Source organism: Balaenoptera borealis (genome assembly GCF_965194805.1).
Source record: "Balaenoptera borealis genome assembly, chromosome: 16".
Taxonomy (NCBI): domain Eukaryota; kingdom Metazoa; phylum Chordata; class Mammalia; order Artiodactyla; family Balaenopteridae; genus Balaenoptera; species Balaenoptera borealis.
Window position 1 is genome coordinate 42,352,118 of NC_138872.1, and position 25,026 is coordinate 42,377,143.

General features: G+C 39.5%; 1 protein-coding gene across 6 annotated transcripts in view; it reads left to right on the forward strand.

Moving 5' to 3' along the window:
• MACROD2 (mono-ADP ribosylhydrolase 2) overlaps positions 1-25,026 on the forward strand; it is a 1,990,905-nt gene that overhangs the window by 1,315,190 nt on the left and 650,689 nt on the right. Inside the window, exon 7 of one of the 6 annotated variants that reach the window (XM_082359154.1) lies at positions 3,442-7,786. The exons of the other annotated variants lie outside the window; for them this stretch is intronic. Coding sequence (XP_082215280.1) covers positions 3,442-3,657 — 216 coding nt within the window. The 3' untranslated portion in view covers positions 3,658-7,786. Of the gene's footprint in view, positions 1-3,441; positions 7,787-25,026 lie in introns of those variants that run through there. 6 annotated transcript variants of the gene reach the window in all.

Sequence of the window (25,026 nt, forward strand, 5' to 3'; positions counted from 1 at the left end):
CATAGTCTTCCTTTACTTTGAGAGGGTAATTTATTTCTTAAGAGGAGAAATAAACTATCATAGCATTAGTCCTTCTAAGTAAAAAGTTTATTTACCATAAAAATTAATGGCATGTGATCACCTCAACAGTTAACAGAGTATATGTGATCATTGATTTTTATATATTTGGAACTTTTATGCAAATAAAATCCAAACAGAAGAGTAAAAGCATAAGAAAATGAAAAAAAAAATTGTGAAGGATACGTGAGATTATTTCTACTATACACTGAGAAACTACCAGTGTCCTGAGAGGAGAACTCAGCACAACATGTACCAGTTATTAAACTGCAAAGATTACTGCATGGTGACTCTCATTTCATGGTTCTCAGCTGCCACTGATGTGTGGGAATTCTAAAGTGATCCTCATAACTGTGATGAAATTCCTTTAAGCCAAAGTATTTAAAGCCAAAATATTAAAGGAATAGATGTAGATGTAGATGCTGAATTCTCATAATCTGATTGGTTATATCAATGGCTATGACTTTATGTGAATGTGTTACAAATCGTACCATCATAAACTATACTCACATGGTATTTTATGTTTATAAATTACATCCAGCCTAACAGTTACATAGGCTTTATTATGTGGATAGCATCTTCACATATCTTTCCACTGGTCTTCAAATGCTTATTAAATGAAACCATATGAAATTTCCAGTACTTGATCATTTTTGGTCTACAAAAATGAGAATTTCACATGGTTTCATCTAATATATGCCACTCTCAACTTGACATTTCCTCTTGGCATTGTCATTGCATCATCCAGCTTATCAAAATAAAGTCTTTATTGCTCCACTGAAACCTCTTCCAACCACAGGGATCCCCATTTGAACATCTGATTCATTCAGTTGCTCAAGCTTTAAAAACTTGGGCACTGTTCTCATTTTTTCCCTTTCCCTCACAATTTACATTAAATTCATCTGTAGTTTCTTTCAGCTTTGCCTGGAATATATATGTCTAATTTGTCCACTCTTCTCTGTTTTCATTGTTAACACCCTAGTTTGTTATTATTATCTTTTGATTGAATTCATGCAAGAGAATCCAGCTAGTCACTCAGCTTTCCTCTCTTGCCTTCTTCTAATTCATTAAAAAAATTTTTTTTAATTTAAAAATGTAAATCAGATTGTGTCACTCCCTTGTTTAAAACTCTCCAAGGACTTCCCGTGACATATAGCATAAAATCCAAACTACTTACAATGACTGCAAGGCTCTGTATACCCTGACCGAGCTAATCTTCCTGATTTCTTATCCTACCCTAGTACTCATCACACTCGAGATACATTGAAAACAGATTGAACATCCTCTCTTGGGACCTCTGCTCTTCCCTCTTTCCTGAAAAATTTCCCTCCATATCTTCACATACTCGGTCCCTTTTCGTCAGTCATGTCTCAGGTAGAATGGCATGTCTTTAGTAAGGTCTTCTCTGACAACATATCCTGAATCATCACCCCCATCTGCCATTCTTTATCATGTCACCATTTAAGAAACTCTGCAGAACACATCACTATCTGAGGTTTCTTATTCATTTCTTTCTATAGCAGGATGTGAGAATGAACTTTAATTGGGGAACACTCCTTTACAAAGTGAACAAGTTGCAAATACAGTTTCAAAGTAGGACTTGGGAATCAGGTGGGTGACTGTAAAAATTCCTTACCCATAAAATGAAAATTAAAGAATCACAAAAATGGAGATTAAGAGATGATCTGGGGAGAGTTTTTTTCTTAAGGTAGTCATTGGAGTGCTTTTATTAAAAATTAAATTATATAAACTTAAACTTAATAACTTATTAAAAACAGAGATAATATGCAAAACTCATCACTTCTTAATTGTTTATTTTTTTTGTTTTTAATCTATGTTCTTGAGGTCACTTAAGTCTATTATGTCTGTATGTTGGAAACTCGATATCTGTATATCTGTATCTCTCTCTATATAGCGGTATATATAAAAACTCTGTTTTTGGTGACATTACATTTATTGGTGGTTGAAATTAGCTATGATGGGAGCGTTTACATCAAGAAGTTGGCAAACACTATACATAATTGTTTTCTTTATTGTTTGTTGATAATTTTGACATAAAAAAGTAATCGAGTAAATGTTAATAATGCAGTCTAAACTTAAACGTGTGTCAGGTCTGTAGCTATTTGTCTTAGTTCATTAAGGCTGTTGTTACAAAATATCACAGGCTCGGTAGATTCTGAACAACAGGCATTTATTGCTCATGGCTCTGGATGATGGAAGTGTGAGATCAGGGTTCCAGCACGGTCAGGTGAAGACCTAATTCTGGGTGGCAGACTTCCCTTTGTATCCTCACTTGGCAGAAGGGGTCCTGGGGCTTTGTGGAGTCTCTTTCATAGGAGCACTAATCCCATTCATGAGGGCTTGCCCTTTGTGACTTAATCACTTCCCAAAGGCTCCACCTACCAATACCATCACTTTTGGGGTTAGAATTTCAGCATATAAATTTGGGGGCACACAAACATTCAGACCACAGCACTGTTACGTTATGAACTGTCACTTTCATATTACTCATTAATGTAAACGAAAATATCAACCAATGATCATGTTGCAATTATACTTGTTTATTGGTTGCAACTGTAGGCTGGTCACAGATAACAAAAATTTGGCGTAAATTGATTGAATCATTCTGTGAGAATCAGTTGGCCATGTAGAATTTACAATAAATACTCTTGTGTTTTTTTATTATTCTGTAAATTGTGTGCTATGCCTCCTCTATATCAGTAAAATTCATAATAAACTTATATACAGGTATATATGCATACTTCTGATTTTTAGAGAGAGCTCTTTGTTAAACATTTACCAGCACAGCACTGTGCTAGACCCTCTATCTATCCCAGAGGAAGGCAGGTTATTTCTCTTTTTACCTAAAGTCAAGAGAGGGACACTTTCCTAAGACCACTGAGAGAGTGTAGACTATGACCCTCAGAGTTGGGAAAGGGAGGCTGTGAATTGGAGTCATACTCCTCTTGGAAAATCTAAAAGCTGAGAGATAGACTTGGCTGGCTGCTGTAAGAGGAGGAGTAAAGGAAGGTTGCTGTTAGAGACTCACCAGCATACCCAGTCATGATGGGGCAAAGTTGGACCATGGACCAGAGACGGGCCTCAATGAGTCAAATCAGGCACAGGATCAACTCAGATCTGGACGAGTAAAGTGAATTGCTATGAAGAAGCTAGGAATACCCTTGGTTTTCTTGAACCAAAGAAGGAGAATTCCAGGCGAGAAGTCTTCAACCAGGAACTGGGAATCTCTGAAGACCCCCTTAATACACCCAACAAAGAAGAAGGCAGCTCTGAACCCCTAGAAAACGAGAATATATTGCCAGTTTGTGGCAGTGCCAATCTTGTTAGGACATTGTTGCTCTGTTTCCTCATGTCTGTCACTAGGTTAGCAAGCTGAGGGACGAGGAAGACAAGTATAAATTGGGGAAAAGGAAACAAAGGACATCTATCTACTCTCCTTCCCCAGAAGCTGGCTTCTCACCCACGGCAGGTCTGGCTGTGGTAAGGAAAACTTCACCACTTTTAATCAGGTTCACATTTGATCATTACACGACACTAGATATCAAAGGAACAAAAAAGACCCAACTCCCATCAAACTGAAGGACAGTGGGGTACAAATATATGACTGCCTTAGTAGTTCATCCCTAGAACTCATTCTTGTTGAATAAACCAGGTATATTTATTTAGTATATTTATTGTTTTCTCTCTAAATTGAAAGCTTTAAGAGAGCAGGGACCTGCTACATAGAGGGCACTCGGTAAATATCTGTTGCATGAATGAATGTACAAAGGGGTAAATGAGAGCTTATTGGTTCTTTTTTTTGGCATGTGGCAAAGCAGACTCAGAGAAGCTGTGTAGGTAAGTTGCTTGTAATATACATGTTCATTTGTTAGAAAGAATAGAAAGGGTGAGAAAATTCAGTCCTGAATGATTAGAAGGAGGACAGAAGTGGGTGGACCTTAAGAAGGGGCCACTGTATGTGGGAAACTGATTCATATGGTTTTTGATCAGTGACATGGAGGAACAGCTGGTCTGTCCACACACACAGGCAAGGTGTGTAGTCAGTAGTTTGAATAGGAAACTATATTCTGGACGAGGGAGAGACAAATTGGCCAAGAGCAGAGATATTGTCAAGGGATTTGGAAAGTTCTCTGAATCTGAGGAAGGGAAAAGGAGGAACATGAATTCAGAGACATGCAGGGGCAGAGAAACCCTTAGATAAGGTAAAGCTTTATAAATGGCCTTCAGATTTTTATCTTCATTCACTACTCTCCCCCTACCCTTAAAAAAAAAGACAAAGCTAAAGCTACATGAAATCTTTAGTCTAAAATGAAGAATTAGAAAGATCCAGAAAGTAGGAGCTTAGTTTCAGTGGGATGAAGAAAAAATAAATTTTAATAAACAAAAATCTGAACACAAGTTGTATGAAAAGAACTAGAATTTGACTCTACATATTTAGAAATATTCCCAACTATTTTCTAAGAAATTTCCACACATGATTAAGGATAGAATTGGTAAGAAATTTGTAGTTCCTGTTAGAGCGAGCCAATGTTGGCTAACATGACCTGCAATAAACCAGATGCTTTGTTTTCAATCCATCCAGCAGCCCTGAGAAGAAGCTACTGCCTTTGCAGTTAAAGGACTCGGAGAGGTTAAAGCTCCCTGACTTCCCTCAGTTAATAAGCGGAATTTCAAACACAGGTTGAACTAACCTAGTGCCCAGGTTCTCTTCACAACAGCATTTGTTTCCCAGTAAGGGTTTCAACTTTATTTTGACATGATGTTTCTTTTGGAGTTAATCTTTTTAAGGGCAAAATGGATGAGGCATATTCCGCTGGGTTTCATGAGCATCAACCAATTGGATTTCCTTGTCCTTATTATTTTTAGTCCTCTGTGTGCAGACTCACGACACTGATCTACAGGAAAGCTTGTGTTTTCTGTTGTCACGATGCACTTCTGAGAAGTGAAATATGATATGTGTTCTCTTTTGAAAACAACTGATAAGTTTCAGGTTGAGCAAAAGTGTTTTATTTTCTGAGTCACTTTCCTATTCATCATAAAAGGAGTTATAATAGTGTGTTGGTTTCAGTAATCCAGGTCCATTCCCTTTAGTGGATTTTCTTTTACTAATACTTCTCTACTTAAATTCTTATCTCAAGAAGTGGCCATTAATTAGCTCTGGGAGCAACTTAGTCATTTTTTTTTTCTGGGAAATGGGAAATCTGGTAAATGATTTGTACTTCTGCTTTGTCAAAAGCATTTATTTTTCAAAACCGCATGGGGACATTTAATGGCACTCCATAAATTTCATACATTCACTCACATTGGAATGGAGGCTTTGGGGACTGCATGCCCTTCTTAATGACATGTTGGCTTGGCCTCAGCAACATGGCTTCAACTCAGTTCTTAATGGACATTAATCCATAGTGTATAAACTTCAGGTAGCACAATTGGTTATTTGTATCTTTCTTTTTCTGGAAAATCCCAAGACAGATCCAAGAAGGGAGAAAATAGAAACTACATAATAGTAGCTATAGCTTTGAGAAGAGTAGCTATGGCTTTCAGTTAAAAATATTTCCAATCAACTGTTTGAAACCTCTTAACATTGAGATCAAAGGATGCATCTTGCAAGCCTTTACATACCCCAAGGCACTAATTCTTTAGTTCACCCATTCATTCATTCAAAAACATTTATTGAACTCCTACTCATTGGTCAGACACTGTGCCAAATGCTGAGGCAGGACCCATACTTATGAAAATTGCATAGTTATATAGTATCTTCCAAAGCATTACTAATCAGCACATTTTTACAATTAAAATATGAAATGAAATGCTTGGGATCCACATGCATGTCTCTCTTGGAAGAGGTTATGTATGCTAGCACTAAAATTGACAGGACACCCATTCACCTAATTCTCACTCTTACTCGCATCTTGGCAAATAGGCAAGGGGTCCTCCCAAAACTGGGCTAGGGTATTCTTTGGTTTTAATTAAGCAAAGGAAGACTTCTCCCCTTAATTGGCCCTCTTACTTGACAAGTCCCTGTGAATCTGTGATATTTTGCAGGAAACCAACTGCTAAATCAGAGTAGAGGGGAGACAAAGAAAATATTGGTGCCACAGCTACAGAGACTATTCTGAAGGTTCTGTAATCAATAGAGCCTTGAGAGACACATTCAAGATAATTTCCAAATGTACACAGGGGGAGAACGTGGGAAGAGAAGGGGAGGTTTGGAGCTGAGATGGAGGACAGGGCAGGTGGTATCTATACTTGACAGATTCAAGTTCATGCTAACACTCTGAAGACAGAAAGAGAATCTGTCTTGAATAATTTTTGATTTAACAAGGTAGAACTTTGACCTCATAAAAGATGGAGGTCAGTGAGTTTCGGAATAAGATGACTACTCTTTGGACTCAAACTACGGAAAGTATTTTCCTGTAGAATATAATGTATCCATTTGTCTTTAGCAGGAAATAAATGAAATTATTTCAGAATTGTGTCCCTGAGAAGGCCTGAGGCGATCATATTTTCAGTGTATGGATACTGAGTGACATGATTGCATAATTCAGTGTGGTCTGGATTATTTGAGCAAACCACGGGACATACTTGTCTGTTTATTTTCCTACGTTTTCTTGACATTCGCGTCTAAGGACTACCCCGAAACCTATCTTCACATCCTCTTGAGAATGTACATGGACTGACATAAATTATTAACTTCTCCCTGGACAGGTCCATTAATATTCTGTGAATTATTATGGCTTTATTTGTTTCCCATCGGTTATTCTTTGTCTCTTTCCATTACAGAGAAGTCTACTCTTACTTAAATTTATGTCTTACAGTGAAGGTGAGTTTAGCCAACTGCTCTTTTAATCTATTTAATCCTAAAATTATTTCTTTAGGAAAACTTTAATGTATCCTCAAGAGTCTCTTTTCCTGAAAATGTGAAAAAGAAACTTCCCTTAACTGAGCATAAAATAACAGTTCTTAGTCTTGAGTTGTTCCATAAATGACGGTCTGTTCTATAAGGTTACTAGGTCAAAGTAGTCAGAATCTTTGGTGGTTTTTACAGACTGATACTTGAGGGTCTGAAAGACTGCTTTGTTTCAGTCCCCCATTGACAAATATTAAGATGTTGAGATTCCAGAAGTGACTACCTAAAATGCAGGGAGATGACAGCTATTGGGATATGATCCGGAAGTGGCCGTAAAGTGATAAATCATGTGTATTTTTCCTGTGCTGTCCCAGTAGAGGTGTTCTTAAGCAAAATAGATTACATGTCGTAGTTACTGGCAAAAGGAGTAGGCTTCAGCACCTTTGCCCTGAGCTATATTATGTTTGTAAGATCTTAAGCAATAGTTCAATGTACACCAATAATATATTAGCCCATTCTCTCCTGTATTATGTTCTGCTTCATATGGTTTTCAGAATTTTAAAGTTGGGAGGGATCTTAAAGATAATTTTGTACAAATCCCTCACTTTAAAGATGAAGAAAGTAAGATGCAGAGAGAGTAAGACCTGCCAAGGCCAAACCACTTATAGCAGTAAAACTTCTAAGAGCCTATTTGGGAAATTCCATTATGATTTCAATGGATGTCACTAAAAGTACTATTGAGATATTCAAAACCCCAGTGTCAGGGAGTGATCCTGAATTGCTGGGTCCAGGGCTTATGGAAATTCCACTGAAGCTGTAATAGCTTACCCAATAATTATAAGTTCAACCCCCTTGAAATGCATTGCAGTCGTTGTCTGAAATGGTGAGAATATTAGTAGCAGAACATGTTCCTTCTGGAGGTGGGCCTAATGCCCTATTCATTTTTACCCCCTTGGACAATAAAAGTGGTGCTTGAGGCCATATTGACCAAGTCATTGGAAAATCAATTGTTATTGAGTTAGAGCTGAGCACAAAATTTTGAAAAGTGTTTAATTTATTCTTCATATCATCTGTTCTTTTAATGTTCTTGTAATCTGTGATCCCTGGCTGACTTGTCTGTGATTCCTGACAGAAACCTTTCTTCTCAAATCCTTTTTTCTCCTTTTCCCCTGCTATCCTTCCAAATAAGAAAAATCACTTAAAGGGAAAGAAAAACAAAAGCATTCAGCACAGTGAGATAGGAACAATGCAGCCCAACTATTATCAGAGTAAAGCCTGTTTCCCTAACTAATCAAAATTCACAGTCAGTGTGAGGAAAACAAAGCCAAACCGGCAGAAATAATACAGTGCAACTTAGGAGAGACTTAGAATGCAGTCATAGCTCATAAAATGGTTATTCAGAAAGAAATCTGATGGCTGCAACGTGAGAAGTTAATGCGAGCTCAGAGCGGAAGCTTAGGTCGCTGGGTGCTCTTCTGTTTCTGAAGAGTTTGCCTGAAATCAGAGTCCATTTTCTTCCCCTTACCCTCATTTCTCTGTCCTCCCGGCCTCTCTCCCTCACTATATTCCTTCCTTCTCCTTCTCTCTAGCTTCTACTGCTTCTTCCTTCCTTCCTCTCCTCCCCCCTTCTCCATCCCTCCCTCTTGCTCCCTCCTTCCCTTCTTTCTCCCTGCATCCCTCTCCTGTCTTCCTTCTCTTTCTCGCTTCCTCCACTTCTCTCTCCCTCTCCCCCTCTCTCTCCATTCCACTTTCCTTCTCTCCATTCAAGCCCCCTTTCTCTCTTAACTCCATCTTTCCTCTCTTCTCTTCTTTTCCCCACTTCCCTCCACAAACATTTCCCCAAGCTCTTCCTTTGTTTAACCTTCCATACCAGGTCCTGGGACCACATATAGTGTCCTCGCACTCCAGACCCACAGGCAAGGGCGACAGACAAGTTATCAATACTCAGATAATGTGCGAAGTACAAAAACTCAGGCATGTTTTAAAGTGTTATTGGAGAAGAGGTTTCTCTAAGCGAATCCAACCTGGGAAAATCTGGAAAGGCTTCTTGGAGGAGGAAATACAGGGGAGGCTGAGGGGTCTGAGAGGAAGTTCTTACCCTGGGAAACAGTGTGTGCAAATGAGGGGTTGGGAAGAGAGTCAGAGAAGCAGAAGCAAACACAAAAAGGAGAAAAGAGGGACTAAAAAGGCACGTTATTATCATTATTAAAACCCCAAAGGGACTGTCTCATGGCCAGAAATATTGTAGTAAATGAGCTCTTCCCCAGGGATCTGTGAGGATAATGGCTCTTTCTTTTTTAAAAAATTAATTAGTTAATTTATAAAATTGAGGTATAATTGACATATAGCATTATATCCATTTCAGGTATACAACATAGCAATTCAATATTTGTATGTATTGCAAAATGATCAACACAAGTCTAGTTCCCATCATCATCATACCAATTTTTTTCTCCCTTGTGATGAGGACTTTTAAGATCTACTCTCTTGACAGCTTTCAAATATGCAGTACAGCACCATTAACTATAGTCACCATGCTGTCCGTTACATCTCCATGACTTAGATAATGGCTCTCTCTTGGTTAAACCCATGAGTCTTCCCTATATTAAAAACATTTGATATTCAAAGTATTTAACAACATGCACCGACCTATCAGAATGGCCATAGGCTTCAAGTGCTGAAACAGCTCCTGGTCATAGAAGCCTCATTAGTTGCTTGATGAAGGGTAGTCATGAGCATTCCATGGGAGGGTCTTGGATTGGCCAGGACTACTTGATGGGAATTTAAGGAACTTGGGGAAGCAGCTACCACCACAGGGGTCTTTTAGTGTTTGAACTACCAGTAAGTACACAAGCAGCCAAAGATAAGCCCAGTCTGCCCCTGAGGTCCAGGTCAATGTTCTAGCCCCACCCCATGATCTCTGGAGGCCTCCACAGGGGCTTAAGTCAGATCTATGAATCCTCCTCCCTTCCAGGAAGAGCATGATGAAGAAGCTAACCAGATCTCCCCCTCACTCACTGTAGCAAGAGTGACTGTTCCTACAGAGCCCCTTCCTCCTTCTCAGACGTGATTCTCATGGAATCAACCAGGAGGCTGGAGCCTCACACGGTTAGATCATGTGCTGGTCCATGGTGGCACCACTCAGCCCCCAGGACTGAGGGAGGAGAGAAAGTAGATGACTGGGGGTATGTGTCTCCAGGACTCCCAAAGGTCACCAGGAGTAACTCTGGCAGGAAGCCGTGCTATTTATAGCCCTCCTTCCCTTCTCCTACCCCTCCTCTCTGCCTCACCTACCCTGATTGGTCTCTCACCCTGCCACACTCTACCCCTTTCCAAGCTTCCTGAGAACAAATGTTCCTGGTACTGTTTACTTCTGATTCATCCATTCATTCATTCAACAACTCTTTTGAGCACTGAAGGAATTGATGAGTAAGTGAACTTTCCTCTGCCTCTACTCTAGCTGTGGAAACAAAAAGAATCTGTATTGAAAGGAGAGAGAGATGGTCCTCAAAATCAAAGGGACAACTCTGAAATCATTTCCCCACGGTCATCGTAGTTGAGCCCCAAAGAATAGCAGTAGAGATGATTTAAAGTAAATGTAGGGGCTCTGGGAGTAGTAAGCCCTGTGCAGTTAGAACAAAATCCAGCAGCTTTACCGTGGCTGATCTCCATCATCTGGCCATCATCTAGCTCTATAAACTCATCTCCTCCCACCCGCAACCATCTCTGTTATTCTAGCCGCGCTGGCCATATATCTGCTCCTTGTATTGTAGAGACATAAAATTTGCCACCCCAATATCTGTTTCTTTGGCAGGAGGATTAATTTAGTCTTATTATTTTTAAAAGAAGACTCAGGAAGTCTTTCTTCTTACCTCCTCCTTAGCTGCCTCAAGAATTTAGATAAAGGACCTATTCCTGGAATAGAGCTATCACCAGAGCCATCTGCCAAGAACACGGGCTAGCATGGTGCGAAAAACTAGGCAGGGCCTAGATATCAGAGTCTATTCTATGTCCCATTGTCTCCGCCTGACCCAGAGATTTGCTTTTCCACCTCCATGTAAATTGCCTTCCTGCCCTTTGAAGTCCAAAACCAATACCCCTGACATCCTCTTTTGGTTTTTAGCTGAAGATGGTACTTAGGATGAGGGTTTAGGCCATTTTGGAGTGTTACTCAGTTCTCCTGTGTCTCTCCCATGTATACATGTTATTAAACTTTTGTTTAATTTTCTCCTGTTAATCTGTCTCATGTCAATTTAATTCTTAAACCAGCCAGAAGAACCTAGAAGGGTAGAGGAAAATGTCTTCCTCCCCGACAGTGATAATACACAGCCAACATACCTGCCATTGGGCTGTCCTTGCTATCGCTGTTCTTTCTGCTTAAAATACTGTTCTCTGGGACTGGCTCAGGGCCAGATCCTTTCACCATTCAGGTCCAGCTCAAATGTAAGCTTCTCAGTGAGATCTTCCTTGAACACCCTACCAAATATAGCCCCACTTTCCCCGCCTGCCCAAGTTCACTTGTAACATTCCCCAGCTTTGTTTTTTCCTTAGCACTTATTACTATCTAAGATAATGTTACTGATTTATTGTTTCCTTGATTTTCTCTTGCTTTCTCTCACCACTAGGATCTAAATCCCTTGAGAACTGACACCTTGTAGGCTGTGTCCTTAGCATCTGGAATAGGGCTTGGCACATAGTAGGTGCTCACTAACTATTTGTTTAGTGAGTAAATGCATTAGTGGGTGTAGACAACACCAAACTCTCTATGGAAGAAGTGGGTATCTGTGGCCTGCCCTAGATTCCTATCCATCATTTACATATTGATTTCTTTGGAAAAATATGTTCTAAGTTTCACCAAATGGCATTATAAAAAACTCTTTTGAAATATAACCCATTTATAAATTTCAAAATTGCTACATTTAATAAAACAACCAAAAATGAATCATTTGGATAAACGAACATTTTGAAATATAACTACTCCTAATTGATTGATTGGTCATATAAATTCAACCTTTTGCAAAACAGATTTATTTAAATCAGGGAACTGAAAAAAATAGGTCAGTAGCTGGAGCTGTGTATCACCACACTTCCTAATCCATGCTATTTTGTTGCTATATCATTCGTTTGGAAGATGGAGAGGGTACCAATGTCTGTGGGTCCAAATATGCTAAGGCAGTGTGGGTGTCCAACACCACTTCACTTCATCAAGTTGGTATAAGATATACAGGGAAATAATGTGAAAACCGGCTGAGGCACCTAAGAAAATAGCTAGAGGTAACTGGAAAATTTGATGGTAGATGTACTCTACTGCTAGTAAATAAAAGTGAGCTAACAAAAATGCTGGGCTGGACCAGCTGAAAGACTCCTACATGCTTACAGGTTTGAATGATCATTCTAACCTTTTTGAAGTGGAACTGAGGAATCGTGTTAGGCAGTTTGGTGCAAGCATTTGCTCGATTTTGTTCTATCTGTGCATTTGTTTTTATATGTGTTGCCTTTTAAAAAGTAAAACATTTTTTAAATTTAATTTTTATTAAAGTATAGTTGATTTACAATGTTGTGTTAGTTTCTGGTGTACAGCAAAGTGATTCAGAATATATATATTCTTTTCCATTATGGTTTATTACAGAATATTGAATATAGTTCCCTGTGCTCTACAGTAGGACCTTGTTGTTATCCATTCTACATATAATAGTTTGCATCTGCTAATCCCAAACTCCCACTCCATCCCTCCTCCATCCCTGTCCCCCTTGGCAACCACAAGTCTGTTCTCTATATCTGTCAGTCTGTTTCTGTTTTGTAAATAAGTTCATTTGTGTCATATTTTAGATTCCACATATAAGTGATATCATATGGTATTTGTCTTTCTCTTTCTTACTTCATTTGGTATGATAATCTCTAGGTCCTTCCATGTTGCTGCAAATGGCATTATTTCATTCTTTTTTATGGCTGAGTAATATTCCATTATGTATAAATATACCACATCTTCTTTATCCATTCATCTGTCTATGGACACTTAGATTGCTTCCATGTCTTGGCTATTGTAAAGAGTGCTGCAATGAACATTGGGGTGCATGTATCTTTTTGAATTATCATTTTCTCCAGATATATGCCCAGGAGTGGGATTGCTGGATCACATGATAACCCTATTTTTAGTTTTTTGAGGAACCTCCATACTGTTTTCCACAATGGCTGCACCAATTTACATTCCCACTAACAGTGTAGGGGGTTTCCTAAAAACTAAAACATTTAATGGCAGTACAAACTGGAAGAGGAATAATCCTGGAGATATAAAGTTATGTGCTAGGATTTGATGATTTCGTTATGTCACAGCTGGGCTAGGACTTTTAGTTAGCATTTGCAAGCCCTGGCACAGGAGCTTGGAGCTGTGTAGAACATGGGCAAGCTCTGCAGTGGTGGGGCTGCCATTACCAAAGGAGGGCAGGTAACCCAGCCACAGCTGGAAAGGAGTTCAGGTCTTTAAATTTGTGAGGATTCATTTCTCCCAGCCATGGGAGTTACAAGGAAGTCTATGTCTTCCTTTAACCCCAAAATGCTCATTTCTTCTCTTTAATTTCTCTAATTTCTTTGCCTTTCTTCTTTACCTGTGTGAGCCCTTCTCAGAAACTATGCAGAATTGCGTGTGTATCTGTCCATTAAATGTGAAAAGGCCTTCTAAGCATTCCAGAGATTTCAATTTAGGTCACCATTGAAGAGCTTCACTTTTACTTAGAAAATATACCTGAAGTAAGAAAAAAAAAAAATTAAGGCTCCATGTTAATCTCTGATGATAATCAAAAGAAGACAAAGCTTAGCGGTTATCGAGCTATCATCTAATGTCAGTCAGCCTCCAAACTTTGCTTTTAAGTCATTATCTCAGTATTTTGGGTTAGGATTTTTGTTTTTAATTTTAATTTTTTTTAATGTTCTATTTTTTAATACAATTTTTAAAGGTTACACTCCATTTACAGTTATTACAAAATATTGGCTATATTCTCCATGTTGTACAATGCATCCTTGTAGCCTATCTTATACCTAATAGTTTATACCTCCCACTCCCCCACCCCTATATTGCCCCTCCCTGCCCCTCCTCACTGGTAACCACTAGTTTGTTTTCTATGTCTGTGAGTCTGCTTCTTTTTTGTTATAGTCACTAGTTTGTTCTATTTTTTAGATTCCATGTATAAGTGATATCATACAGTTTTTGTCTTTCTCTGTCTGACTTATTTCACTTAGCATAACACCCTCCAAGTCCATCCATGTTGCTGCAAATGGCAAAATTTCAAATTTCATTCTTTTTTATTGCTGAGTAGTATTCAATTTTGTGTGTGTGTGTGTATACACACATAGCTTTATCCATTCATCTGTTGATGGATGCCTAGGTTGCTTTCATATCTTGGCTATTGTAAATAATGCTGCTATGAACATTAGGGTGCATGTATCTTTTCAAATTAGAGTTTTCATTTTTTTCCAGATATATACCCAGGAGTGGGATTGCTGGATCATATGGTCACTCTATTTTTAGTTTTTTAAAGGAACCTCCGTATTGTTTTCCACAGTGGCTGCACCAGTTTACATTCCCACCAACAGTGTACGAGGGTTCCCTTTTCTCCACATCCTTACCAACATTTGTTATTTGTGTTTTTTCTGATGATAGTGATTCTGACAGGTGTGAGGTGATATTTCATTGTGGTTTTGATTTGCATTTCCCTGGTGATTAGCAACATTGAGCATCTTTTCATGTGCCTGTTTGCCATCTGCATTTCCTCTTTGGAAAAATGTCTATTCAGTTCTGCCTATTTTTTAATCAGGTTTGTTTGATTTTTGAAAAATTTATTTATTTTACTTACTTTTACTTTTGGCTGTACTGTGTCTTTGTTGCTGCGCGCAGGCTTTCTCTAGTTGCGGCAAGTGGGGGCTACTCTTTGTTGCGGTGCATGGGCTACTCATTGCGGTGGCTTCTCTTGTTGTGGAGCAGGGGCTCTAGGTGCGCGGGCTTCAGTAGCTGTGGCACACGGGCTCAGTAGTTGTGGCTCGAGGGCTCTAGAGCGCAGGCTCAGTAGTTGTGGCACATGGGCTTAGTTGCTCCACAGCATGTGGGATCTTCCCGGACCAGGGATCGAACCCGTGTCCCCTGCATTGGCAGGCAGATTCTTAACCACTGCACCACCAGCGAAGCCCCTGTTTGATTTTTTTGCTGTTGAATTGTATGAGTTGTTTATATATGTGGGATATTAATCCTTTATTGTTCATATCACTTGCAAATATTTTCTCCCATTCAGTAGGTTGTTTTTTCATTTTGTCAGTGGTTTCCTTTGTTGTGCAAAAGCTTTTGAGTTTAATTAGGTCCCATTTGTTTATTTTTGCTGTTATTTCTTTTACTTTAGGAGACAGATCCAAAAAAATATTGCTGTGATTAGCGTCAAAGAGTGTTCTGCCTATGTTTTCCTCTAGGAGTTTTATAACATCTGGTCTTACAATTAGGTCTTTAATTCATTTTGAGTCTATTTTTGTATATGGTGATATAGAATGCTCTAATTTCATTTTTTTTACACTTAGCTTTCCAAGAATTTTTTTTGTTTGTTGTTTTAAGTGGGAAAAATATGGAATGAGGAGAGAGAGGTACTCCTAATAGGGTATTTAGTTAACTTTTCTATACGATAAATGTCATTAGTGTTCAAGAGACCAGTTATTATAAACTTCAAAGCAGGTATAAGCAGGTATTTCTTATACTTACCATTCAAAGGAGATTTTGATAGTTGGAGGAATTACAGAAAAATATCTTTTTATGTTATATAAAAAAAAAAGTCCTGTTCTTGCCAGTGTGGCTTGGGTTCACTAATATCTAATTATCTACCATCATTGATTTTTATTATGATTGGTTTTCTAATGGGCGATATTAATATTCAGTGTTTTAATATTTGGCCACTAGTGTGAGGAAAAGCCAGTAATGTGACACTAGTATCATATTTAATGTGATTTATAATTTTAATTTTTAAGGTGGCTCTTGATCTTCCATATCTTTAATATCACTTTTCAAGATTGTTAGACAATTTTTTTTCAATTACTTCTGTTTTTGCATAATTGGTGTCCTTTTACCTCATCTCACCTCCCTTAGGTGAGTAATAATGTGTCATTACGCATCTCCACCAATGGGGAAAACTGAAGATTCAGAGGTATTAAAGTGATTTACCTAATTTTTTGAAAGCTCTTAACTTCTGTTTGGAGTACTGGTGCTTTCCTTCCCCCTTCTCTCCATTTCTTCCTTCTTTTTGTTCTCTCTCTCTTTCTCTTGCCCCTACATCTCTTCTTCCTTTACTTTTCCCTTCCTCCCTCTTTTCCTTCTCCCCTCCATCTCTCCCTCCTTCCCTTTCTTTCTTTTCCTTCCCCTTCCTTCCTCCCTTCCTTCCTTCCTTTATTTTTTTTCTCTTTTAAAGAATAATATACTGTAAGAAAAGTTTTCTGCTGTTTTATAATAGGAAATTATACAGTATAAAGTTATGCTTTATATTCAAGGAAAATTCTAGGGCATGTCTTAGCCCACTCTCAGTTCACGGTGCTTGTAAGGAGTGTGGAGAGGGAGAGATAAGAGGTGATGGCAGAGCAGCTGGAAAAGCACTGGGTGAGGAAGCCACATCCTCAGGCAGCTGGTCTCTTTCCTTGTCTGGAAGCCAGATTTCAGTCTAAGATTTCCTGTAACTTTCCCCTCTGTCTTTGTGGCAAAGGATGAATCCCATGATTCCTAAAGTTGACATGAAGTAAAAAGCAGATGGTCTCTTGTCAGGAGATTAACGACAGTGCCATCCTGGGTGCTGCGGTACTGTGATAAGCCAAATCATCTTAGATTATTTCATGACACTGATTGGAATAAGTGTGATTGGGAGCGAACAGATAGTGACAAAGGGTTAACTCTACCCATCTAAAACCTAACTCAACATCTCTTTCTCCAATCTGACTCTCTCTCTAGACTTTTCCGTTTCTCTTAGCGGTTTCATTATTCTTCCTTCCCGTCATCTGGGCTCAAAATATCCAAGTTATCTTTGGCTCTTCCTTCTTTCCATCCCAAGTCAGTACATAAATTTTTCCTTTATGTTTGAGAAATCTATCTTTTCCACTCAAAATCTGGGCCTTTGTCTGTCTTCCGCCAACCCAAACTCTTGAGGCTTTTTCTTTCCTATTGCCCTGTGTCTGGATTTTTCTGTTCAACTGCATTCCAAGTCCACTCTTAGTTTAATCAACTACCCTGATCAAATCAGCCTTTGCCCCAAATCCTTCAGTGCTTTTTATCAGGTGCAGAATAAACTATAAACCTCTTGGCCCAGAATGTAAGGTCTTCCACAATCACTCTTCATTTGTAAGTCCCTTCACACAGTCCTTGTTCTAACAAGGCAAGCCTGCCAGTACCTTCTTTCTCGACTACTCCCTCTCTGAGTAGTTGCTAAGAGGATTCTCTCTGTGAGCAATGCTTTCCTACCTCCCCTCCCCTTGCTCTGCCCCCTCCCCCCGCCACACACATACACCTGTGCACACACACTTGCCTATGACCCTCCCTCCATATTACTCTCTGAATCATAAGTTCCTGGTAAATGGTTTGATGGTGATGAAGATAAAGAGAAAGAATAGAATAAGTTCAAAGGGAAAATTTCTGGGGTGAGTTTCTAACCAAAAGACTCGTGGTTGGAAATGACATACTTGCCCTGTCGCCATTCACAAGAGATTCCTTAGATGATGCAAGAGGGAAGAACTTCTCTTCAGGTCACTTATTCTAATAGTGGAGTAAAAGCAACTGAAATATATTCTTGGCACAAAGAAAAATTATGGAACTCTTTATGAAACAAACAGTTTCTCCTTTTAAGCTAGGAGCACATAGAGGAACAAGAAAGGAAGCCAATTTGGGTCTCTTTTCACATCAGCCGGGAGGCAAGGGCAGCAGCTTAGTCCTTGGATAAGACAGCATCCTTCTTCCATTGCTTACTTTTCAGGCTCTCGTAGACCTCCAAGAGTCCTGTGGCCTGCCAGCTTCCATCTCTTTCCCAGGAGTTGTGATATTTAGAGTGCTGGTCAACAGAAGGGCATGATTGATCCTGTTTTACATCTTGAGTTCTTCCTATAGCACAGCCTGATTAAAACTTGACAATATTAAAAGCAGATGGAGGAGCCAAATAAACTAGCCATCACTCAAGGTCGCCACATTTTTCAATCTAAGTTATTCAGAGGGACTGCCTTCACCCACTTTGGGGTGGCTTTAGGAGAACAAGACCTCAGGACAGAGCATCTTACATGCATGTTCGACTCTGCTACTTTGTTAGAGTTTCTGTCAAATCCCTAATGGCATCCTGATTACAGAGTCAACAGTGCCCCTGCTGGCAACACGGCTTTTTCCTTTCATCCTTCCTTCCTTCCTTCCTTCCTTCCTTCCTTCCTTCCTTCCTTCCTTCCTTTCTCCCTCCCTCCTTCCCTCCCTCCCTTCCTTCCTTCCTTCCTTTCTTTCTTTTTTTCTTTCTTTATTCCTTCCTTCCTTCCTTCCTTCCTTCCTTCCTTCCTTCCTTCCTTTCTTTCTTTCTTCCCTTATTTATTTTCTCTGGCTTGGAGTTAGAGAAACCTGGAAGTCCAAAGTCCACTGTAGGTTCAACTCAATGAGTATTTTGGAGCAAAGATGCCAGAGCCAAATCTCTTCAGGGTCATCGGGGTTGAGCAGAATAGATTTTACTAATACCCAAGTAAGGAACGCTTACTCTGCAAAATGGTGCCTGTCCTCCAAGTGCATCAAGGACACTAACGACCCTCTCACCCCCAACCCCGATCCCCGTCCTTTGGATGGGCAGTGCAGAAATGAGACAAGGTAACTAAGAGGTATTCTTTCTGCTGTGTGATTTGATTCCACGATAAAATCCTGGAGAAGACCTCATTTTATTTGTCCTTGACTAGTATGCTTGCCACATTCCACCCCCTACTATATCCACCAAACAGAATGCTTTCAACTTTCAAGTAGGTTTCAAACATAAACAGAACACAGGTATGTGCTAAAGAGAACGCATTTGAATGTGGTCCATTATTTAGCAATTGCGAGCTTCCAATGCTTTTTATCTTCCTATTTTGTGTTTTTGTCACTTTTTTTGGACCTAAAGCGAACATTAGTCATTCTTCTTGTCTTTTTGTTTTGTTTTTGGAAAATTTTTCTATTATTACATTTATCCACTCATTCATGTATTCATCATTTATTTAACACAAGAGTTTGCAGAGTTTATCTATGTGAAGGGCCAGTTAGCAAAAAATAGCAAATATTTTAGGTGTTGCAGGTCTACAGTCTTTGTCACAACTACTCAGACCTGCTGTCAAGCGTGAAAGCAGCCATAGATTGTACATAAAAAAATGGACCTGGCTGAGTCAATAAAAATTTATTTACAACAAACAGGAAGTGGGCTGTTGTTAGCTGACCCCCAATGTAACACACTGATTAGCTAGCTCCTGTGTTCTCATTACTGTACTGGGTTCTGGGGAACAGAGATGACTAGAACTTGGTTCTTGCCTCAGAGTTCTAACAGGTTAATATTTCTAGAAACAAGGCTGGCATTCAACCAAGTTACTTTTGGTGTCTGTCCATCCCTCTGCTGCCCTTTTCCCTGCCAGTGTCTCAGGCCTTGTGCTGTCCACCCTGAGATGCCATCCAGAGTGTCCCGGTTTTACATACATTCTCTTCTATTTCTCCCCATCACAACTTGCTGACTCTTAGCACATTGACCTCACCTAGCCAGAGGACATAATAAAATAATGCACATTGAGGAGTGAACCACTGGCAATAGTTTAATGTGTTCATCCTTTAAGAGTACTTATATATGAAAAGAAGATTTTAAAATTCACAGATGTCTACTTCAAGTTGTAAAATACCTGGCAGAGGGCTGGGGGAGGGTCAGGTAGTTCATAATGCTACCTAAACCCCACAGCATCAGTGACCACAAATTTCTTTCTGTGGTAATGAAGATAAACAACATACATTGAGTCAGTATCACAGCAGTCATTATTCTTAGTGCTTTTCAGGTAAGATCTACTTTGAGCTTCCTAATAACCCTATAAATCAAGTGCCCTTGTTGTTATGGCCATTTTACAGATGAGGAAACTGGAGTTAAGAGAGACTAGATAACTTTAAAAGTTACACAAGTCCTATGTAGCCCAGATTGTATTTGAACACAAGGATGTGCAGCCTTAATTCTGTAGCCATAAAGAAGCAAGCCTTCTCTAGGTCAGAGATGGCTGAGCTTCATAATAGGATCTTATAAGACGAAGGAAAGTTAGAGATTGTTTATTAGAATCTTATACTTAAGAACAAGGAAACTGAGGCGCAGAGAAAGTTTTGAGTTTGATAAAATAGTTGCAGACTGCTAGAATTAAAATGCTGCTGTTCTTAGTGTTTAAACAAAATTATTTGTTTTTGTTAGTTTGTTTTGCATTTTAGTACTATATAGCGTCTTGACAAAATAGCAAAAAGAGAACATGAATTCATTAGAAGATGATTTCTTCCTGCCGGCATCATTAGTAACATGTGCAACTTTGCTCTTTGAAGCATCCACTCATTATCAATCATGGGCCTGTTGGGGTCACCTCCTTGTCCCCCATCCACTGGGTGAGTGAGTCTTCGTGAAGCAAACCTGCCCACAGTGCTCTATTGAGTGGGAGAGCAGAACAGTGCACTCCTTCATTAAAAGCTTACTTCTACATACCAGGTCTGACTATACCTTCTCTCAGTTTCTCAGAGGGTAATTGAAAGCTCTGACAAAACACAGTTAAGGCAAAAGATAGCTGACTATTTTCTAAGAATGTAAAGAATCTGACAGTCTACCTTCTGTTGTGAATCCCTGTGCATTAGAGCCACAACTGCTCAATTAAAGCAACCATCATTATGCTAAACTTAAGGTCGTATGACACATTCTCACATCTTATGTTTATTGTGGGTATAATTTTAGCCTCTTGTGTTTTCTATGGGTACATTATCATAATTTTAAAATCAAGGTGGATCTTAGAAGTAAAAGAAGATCTAAGTATCATATATTCTTGGGATATGGGAATCTGATTGTGTAAACTGTCATAAAGTTAATGGAAACTCACAGCCTCGATCTGCAATCATGTTAAGAGTTTATCCTCCCAGTGTCTTCTCATGAGGATTGGTTTACATAAAATCAGGATTAAACAGCAGAGATATTCTCACCAACTCCACTGCTGGCTTAATTTTCATTTACAAAAAAGAAATGTACAGAGAGAAATTATCTCTACAATACATAAATTACATGTCAAATCCCTTCTATATATGTCAATTTAGTAAACTCAGAGCAGAGAAAATCCACAAGTTCTTGCTATAAGAAGTATACAGAGCATAGATACCTTTGGTTAACTGCCCGTATAGAGGGTCTGGTAACTCCTAGTGGTTCTAAACTGACAAGGCAACAAGGGGTCTGAATATTCTGGAAATGCAGAATGTGGTGGTAAAAACTGGGGGACTTTGAAGCTGACTCATGAAGGACAATAAGCAAATTGCTATTTATCCCTTACCCCCACCCAATTTTTGATTTACTGAGACTTTCCACTCCATCCCCTTCTAGATTTGTTGAGATTCTAAGGGAACCATTACTTTTTTTGTGTTGTTCAGCAAACGTACTGTCAACTCATATCATTCTCTTGATTTTTATAGAAGAAGAAATTGGGACTCAGGAAAGTTAAGTGCTCAGGTCTACATTGTTATTAAGTGGTGTAGCTGGAATGTGCACCTGGGTGTTCTCATTCTAACCCGGATACTCTGTCTACTGGATCAGGCTGCTCTCCATTTTCGGGGTTGGGGCACAGGTAGAGGTGAGAGGGTGGTGGTGGTGGTAGAGGAGGAGGAGGAGGATACTGTTCATCTCTCCTCACAGATGCTTCTAAGGATGTGAATAACGGGATTATGGTGCCAGGAGTAGGCTTATCTGTAAATACCAATTTTCTCACAATTCCAGAGTTAGGCTGTCCAGGACAGGTAGAGCTGCTCAACATCACTAAGAGAGATCTACGCAGCTTCTCTCTTTCTGCCCTGCCAGCTTTAAGGTGTTGGTTGTGACCTCATGAAGGCAGAATGGCTGCTGTAGCTCAGCTTATCACAGTTGTGTTTAAGCATCCATATCTTTGCTTTTAATAGGAAACGCAGATGTTTACCCAGAGCTCCTAGCAGGATTCTGCTTCAACCTCTTTAGTTATAATTGTATCACATGGTCACTCCAGTGTTATGGGAGTGGTTATCTCTCCTGGGGCTGTGCACACTGCCATTCCCAAACAAACAGGGTTCTGTTAGGCAGGAGAAGAGGAAAATAGATATTGGATAGGCAATACACATTGTCTACAACAGTTACTGATAGGGTACTGTCAGCCTCCTTCTAAATACCCCAGTCCAGAAGTTTCATTGTCAACACTTACCCTAGTCTCACCCTGGTGATTTTGTTAAGCTTCAGGGAAATAAAACGTAGCGGCTCTTCAAAAGAAGGTATTAGACCCTGATTTACTGCACGATACATCGCTTGCACTCCTCCTGTAGCATTTTCCCCAAAAGAAAAATAAACCTTGCCCCCGAGACCTCACTTTGTGAAGAGTATACCTAGCAGGGAATACTATTCTATTTTATCTATTCTGTTTTCTTGAGCATTTCCTGAACATCCCTCTTTAGTTATTTTATTATTTCTCTAGGACTTATATAATTTTAGAAGTCATTTCCTCCTATTCTTGTGTGTTATCTAGTCTTTAGCATAGCTAGGTGTGAGCCATCCAAATGATGGAATTCTTCTTTTCTCTCTGGAAAGAATAAGCGTTTTAAATGAATGAAAGAGTATTCAAAATTTAAGTTGTTGTTTCTAAAATTAAGGATCAATACTTAAAGCCATTCCCCATTCAGGACCTTCATGACTATCTCTTCTTGCATTGAGAAATGAATATTTAAGGGTCATCCTATAATTGCATAAATACTCTGAATTGAAGGCATTTTAGGAGACCCTTCCTAAGGAAGGTAGAAAAATCTGAATTGGGGCCTAACAACATTCTAGCTCTGTTCCAGGTGGCTCTACTGCTGTGAGAGGGGTCATTTTTCGTGTCCCCTTTGCCCTGGTGAACCAGCAATTGTGGAAGCCACCCATGCTGAGTGACCAGTGGAAATGACTGTAAACAACTCTGGAAGACCCAGGGTCACTGTCCTCCGAGAGAATCCACTATGAAAGAAACTGAGAAATTGAAAAGAAAGTGACTTTTCCTTCACTTAGTTTTTCTGCTAAAGGCTCAGAATAGTCCTGCATTTCCCCCTTGCATTTAAACAGCAAACCTATTTACATAACCTAATAGAATATAAACCTATTTTCTGTAACTTGGTCTGTGTATATTCTCAGGCTGAGCTAGGGCAGCAGGCTGCCCCCAGTTTATCTTCTGCTTATGTAACTGGGCACCGTTGGAAACCCTAAAACTCAGGAGATGCTTCTCATTTTTTTTTTTTTTTTTTTGCCTCAGGTTAAATATCTTTTATTTCTGACCTCATGGTTTAGTTGCTTCATCTTCCTGGAAGTCTCATCACACATTTTAATTTTTCTGAGAACTCATACCACTCTTTTGTGGTTGAACTATTTGTTGTGAGGCTGGGTCTAGTTCACTGTTCTATCCTCAAGGCCTAGTTATGTGTCTTTTATCCAATGGGAAGTCAGTACATATCTTTGGATTGAAATTGATCTTGTGAGGGAAGCTGGGTCGGCAGGATTCGCTTCAGGACAAAAATAAGGAATGAGGAAGCTTCTGAGGGCAGTTAGCGGCTGAATGGGGAAAAGGATGAAAGTTCCTTTGTTCTGGGTTTTCTCTCCATTATTTTGAGATGCCGTCATACAGGTTGGCTTTGGTTATTTATTCTGTTCCATTCCAAGTAAAATAAAATGTTTGTGTTTGGAATTTTTCAGCATGCTCTGCCAAACACGGAAGTGACTCGGTTTAGCAAGAGTTAAAACTCTACTGGTCTGCCTCCAGATTTTACCGGGCAGCACTGGCCAACAGAATACAGAGGTATTAATGGCAGGTCTCTCATTTGTGCCCCCTGAGAGAGGAAAGAGAAATAGCAACAGTGTGGTGCCGATGCTAAAGATCTCGGCATCCACTTGTCCTCTTTGTTTAACATGAAGCCAGTCACATGAGATTAGATTCACCACTGGTGACTTGGGTAACAGATCTGGAGGGCTTCTTAACCTCAGGGAAGAAGGAATCCAAGTCAAAGTTGACCAACCATCATTCACAGGGACTTTCATAGGAATTTCTTCATCAGTAAAATTTGACAACATGACCTCCAAAGTCAAGGCCCCTTACTCCAATGACATGGGGTATGATTGTTTGGTGGTTAAAGCCTGGAGCCAAAAAGCCTGGGTGCAATCTCAGACCCACCACTTACTAGCTAGATGATATTGGGCAAAGTACCTGACCTCTCCATTTTCCTCGTCTGAAAAATGGGGATAATTGTAACTACTCCATAAGATTGTTATGAGGATTAAATTGGTTAATATTTGTAAAGCTTTTAGAATAGAACTAGGAATATAGAGTACATGCCTGTTAATAAATTATCAGCAAGAATAACCAAGGGCTTCGAGGCTGATTACAGATAACAACAGGGAAATTGTAGGCACAGTATCCACCAGGTAGAGTTGAGAGACAGACAGAGGTGACCCAGCTGACAGATGGAAACCTTGAGGGAATGTTCTCAAAGACAGATGGTTGAGATACAGACCAACAACTGGTCAGGGCCTCCTGCAAGCCTGGAAATAGCAAGGGCTTTGTGAAGTCTCTGGATGCCAAGAGCTTTACATTTCCTAAATATAATGTATTCTTTTTGAGATGGTAAAATTTGCCTGTGTTCTGCTGGACATTTTCCAAGCTGTGCTTCCCTTCTGGACCTTTCATCACTTCACACTCCTTTGGGCATTTTCCAGGTTTTAGTAACCTCCCTTGACAAGAGAAATGTAGCTCAAGCTCTCAGCAGTGGTCCAAGCCTCACAGATGTTATGCGTCAAGGTGGATCAATTACATTTCCTAAGGTTCTCTTCACTGGGCTGTGGTACTGA